Source organism: Ranitomeya imitator, chromosome 2, assembly GCF_032444005.1.
Source record: "Ranitomeya imitator isolate aRanImi1 chromosome 2, aRanImi1.pri, whole genome shotgun sequence".
Taxonomy (NCBI): Eukaryota; Metazoa; Chordata; class Amphibia; order Anura; family Dendrobatidae; genus Ranitomeya; species Ranitomeya imitator.
This window is the reverse complement of record NC_091283.1, coordinates 601,252,003-601,255,046: the sequence shown is the minus strand read 5'-3', so window position 1 is coordinate 601,255,046 and position 3,044 is coordinate 601,252,003. Positions and strand designations below refer to the sequence as shown.

The following is a 3,044-nucleotide window of genomic DNA, read 5'->3' as shown; positions in this document are numbered from 1 at the left end:
GGTTTTTAAATTGATATATTGTGAAATGCTCTTTGTGTTTGTAACATCTCATAGTACAATGAAAGCCTGCCCTAAAAAAATTTGAAAAAAAAATTGATAAGATTGTGTCAGACATTGCACATCAGGTGTTACAAACACAAGATTTGTTTATACTGCGCAAGGTGTGATTTGGTGCAAACTTTATTTTAGACCAAGAAACTCCTTATTTTTGATCAAATAAAAAATTTTATTAACGGGGACACAAAAAGAAAAAATGGGTAAAGGTTAAGGGGTATTAACGTCAGCGACAAAGGGAGATTGATAACTTCCAGTTTGGGTGTGGGTTGAGGAGAACGAGGAGGAGGACGAGGGGGAGGAACCACCATATTTTAAGACACTGGACGGGATGCCGACGTCAGTCCAGCCTGTAGAGGGTGACAATAATGCCAACCCAGGAGGTGAGGGAGGAGGGACGACCAGTGTCCTAGCTAATGTGGACTGGCTATGGCTACTCCTGCTCCGGGTAGACCCAGGCTGGGTACTTGGTGTGCTGGTTCTTGGAGCAGCCATAGCCGACGTTGTAGTGCTGGTCTTCTTTTTCTTTCTCCTCTCTCCCTCTGGGTGTGGTTCGGCTTCCCGTCTTTGTGCCCTTGAAGGCCTGGCAGGAGCAGAAGTTTGGGGCTCTGTTCTATGGTGGCGGTGGCGGCGGCGGTGGCCCTCGGCACGCGGAGCTCTGTGTTGGTGCTCTGCAGCAGGAGTCGGAGTCATGCTAGCCAGCAATGGTACTGCGGGCATTGTAGTCGCTGACTGCATGACCCGAGCCTGCTGCAGAGCAGTCACGTATGCATTGTTGCAGGCCTGCATCACCGAAATCTGGAGTTCCGGCGTAAGATGTTCCACCATGCCCTTCTCAATGGCACTAAAAAAATGTTTGGCCGGCCTCGAGAGCTCCGATTCCATTGTTTCAAGACGCTGGTCGATATTGGACAGAGCTGTGTCCATTCTATCGCCCAGCGCCTTGAAACAATTCTGGAAGACCGTGCTCAAATGCAAAAATTCGGGCAGGACCGTCCTGTCCGAGGCCCGCTGACGCTGTCGGGAAGACCCGAAGGAAGGAGCGACAGAGGCCTCGGCCAGGGGAACATCTGATGGACCGGCTGCCGGTTCGCCAGATTGTGGTGGTGCAGACCTGCTCTCGCTGTGGGATGGCTGTGACGGGTCAGATGGCGATTCACGAAGGACCGCTCCAGAGGGTCGGACAGGCTCGCGGGTGCTGCTGTGTGTTCTGTGAAAACATAAGGAAACCATTAGTATACAAAATATAACATTTCACATTCGTCAACACCTGTGTAAAAGTTAACATTGCATCACACATTATAATTTAACATAACTGTTTAAGGGTTAGTTCAGTCTGTCAGTCTTAACGGTTTGCTGCTTGAACCGGCCAGCTGCCTGACATGGCTGATGCGACCAATCAGCGCGGGTCACAGGCCTGATTAAAAATGCCCGCTCCTTACTCCCCGCAGTGAAGGCCCGTCGCCCGCATACTCCCCTGTCATTAATTAACTTTACCGGCGGTATCCATTGCCGCCGTTAATGTTAACCAATTTTTAATATTGACACTGCATATGCCACATCAATATTAAAAATAGAATACATTTATTTTTTTCAAAATAGTCACCCATGTTTGCCGTTTGTAACGCCCGACAATTACGCTTATCGTCGGAACTGCCATGACGTCAAGGTCATGTGACCGAGATGTCATCACAGGTCCTGCGAGCTGAGCAACCATGGGAACATAACCTGCCTTGGAGTAGAAGGTATGCCGTGTCTATTATATTTTTCCTTTTTTTTAAAAATCTGGGATACACCTGGATGGGCAATATACTACTCCACTATGAAATATTGCCCGGGCATGGCCAATCTACTATCTGTCTGTGTGCTGTATACTTCGTACTTGCCAAAATAAATGGCTGGGCAATAAACTACGTGGCTGGGTAATATACTACGTGAATATGCATGTTTTCCAAACGAGGTGTGTGAATAGGTACTATACTTACTCTCGGCTTTCAAGGACCGGTCGCAGGAATTGCAAAATACGATTGTATTTATAGATTGAGGTCCTTGAAGCTGCAGCACCACTACGAATCTGTCCCTCCTTTTTCATGCCCCTCTTGAAACGGTCCTTCATGGAGCGCCATCTGGTCTTCAATTGCTTAACTGTGTATAAAGTAAAAAAAAAAAATTAGTTTGAGAGAAAATATTGAAATTCATAAAGCAACTGTGTGCAATCCCAATAGAAGACATCACAGACGGTTGTGTATCCTGGCATGATGGGTCAGAGCAGCATTTCGGAAATACTTACGAAATTTATCTTTGACCGCGGGGGAAGCACTGTCGAAGCCATCCCACAGCGATTTTGCCACCTCAAGCCACAAACGGCGCAACACGCCCTGGTCCGCGTGCCGGGGGTCACGGCTGTCCCACAACGGGCCTCGCTCCTGTATGGATGCAACCATGAGGTCGATGTCCAGTGGGTCATCATGGGCCCATTGTGAAACCTAGAATAATTGGAAAATATTAATGTTTGCAAGATAAAAATTGTTCTCCCTACCTCCTCCACCACCCCCCCCCTCCCACCACCCCCCATACCCCCCCAAAAAAAAGTTAAAGAAAAAAAAGGAATAGATTGTTTGACATAAAAACTTACTCGCCGTCCTGCCACCACAGCTTGGTCCCGTGGCCTCTGCTCCTGAGGGCTATGTTCCTCCTGGCTCTCCTCCTCACTTGAAGAAGCCTGGAAAATAGTTTAAAAAAAGTTGAGTGACCCGTCTACAAATGACACAGAATAGTAAGCAACAGTAGATCATGTACTCACTGGACTCCTCAGCGGTGGGGTGTTGCTTGACTCGCTGGCCATTTTTACTAGATGAAATTCTGAAATAAAAAACAAAATAAGATTTATCCTATGCACAATACAGCGGAACATAGGAAAATATTTTAAAAAAAATACATTTATATTTCAACCACAAAGAACATTGCACTAATGCCAACTGAACTAACGC

The 3,044-nt window shown here is 46.9% G+C and overlaps 1 protein-coding gene across 1 annotated transcript; it reads right to left on the bottom strand.

Annotated features, from left to right (window-relative positions):
* Window positions 1-264: 264 nt before the first annotated feature.
* LOC138666741 (uncharacterized) lies at window positions 265-2,172 on the bottom strand. Its single transcript, XM_069754925.1, has 2 exons — window positions 2,040-2,172; window positions 265-1,264 (listed from the first exon to the last, which is right to left on the bottom strand). Exons 1-2 carry the CDS (start codon window positions 2,168-2,170, stop codon window positions 265-267), a joined length of 1,131 nt encoding a protein of 376 aa, XP_069611026.1. The 5' UTR covers window positions 2,171-2,172.
* Between the last annotated feature and the right edge of the window lie 872 nt (window positions 2,173-3,044).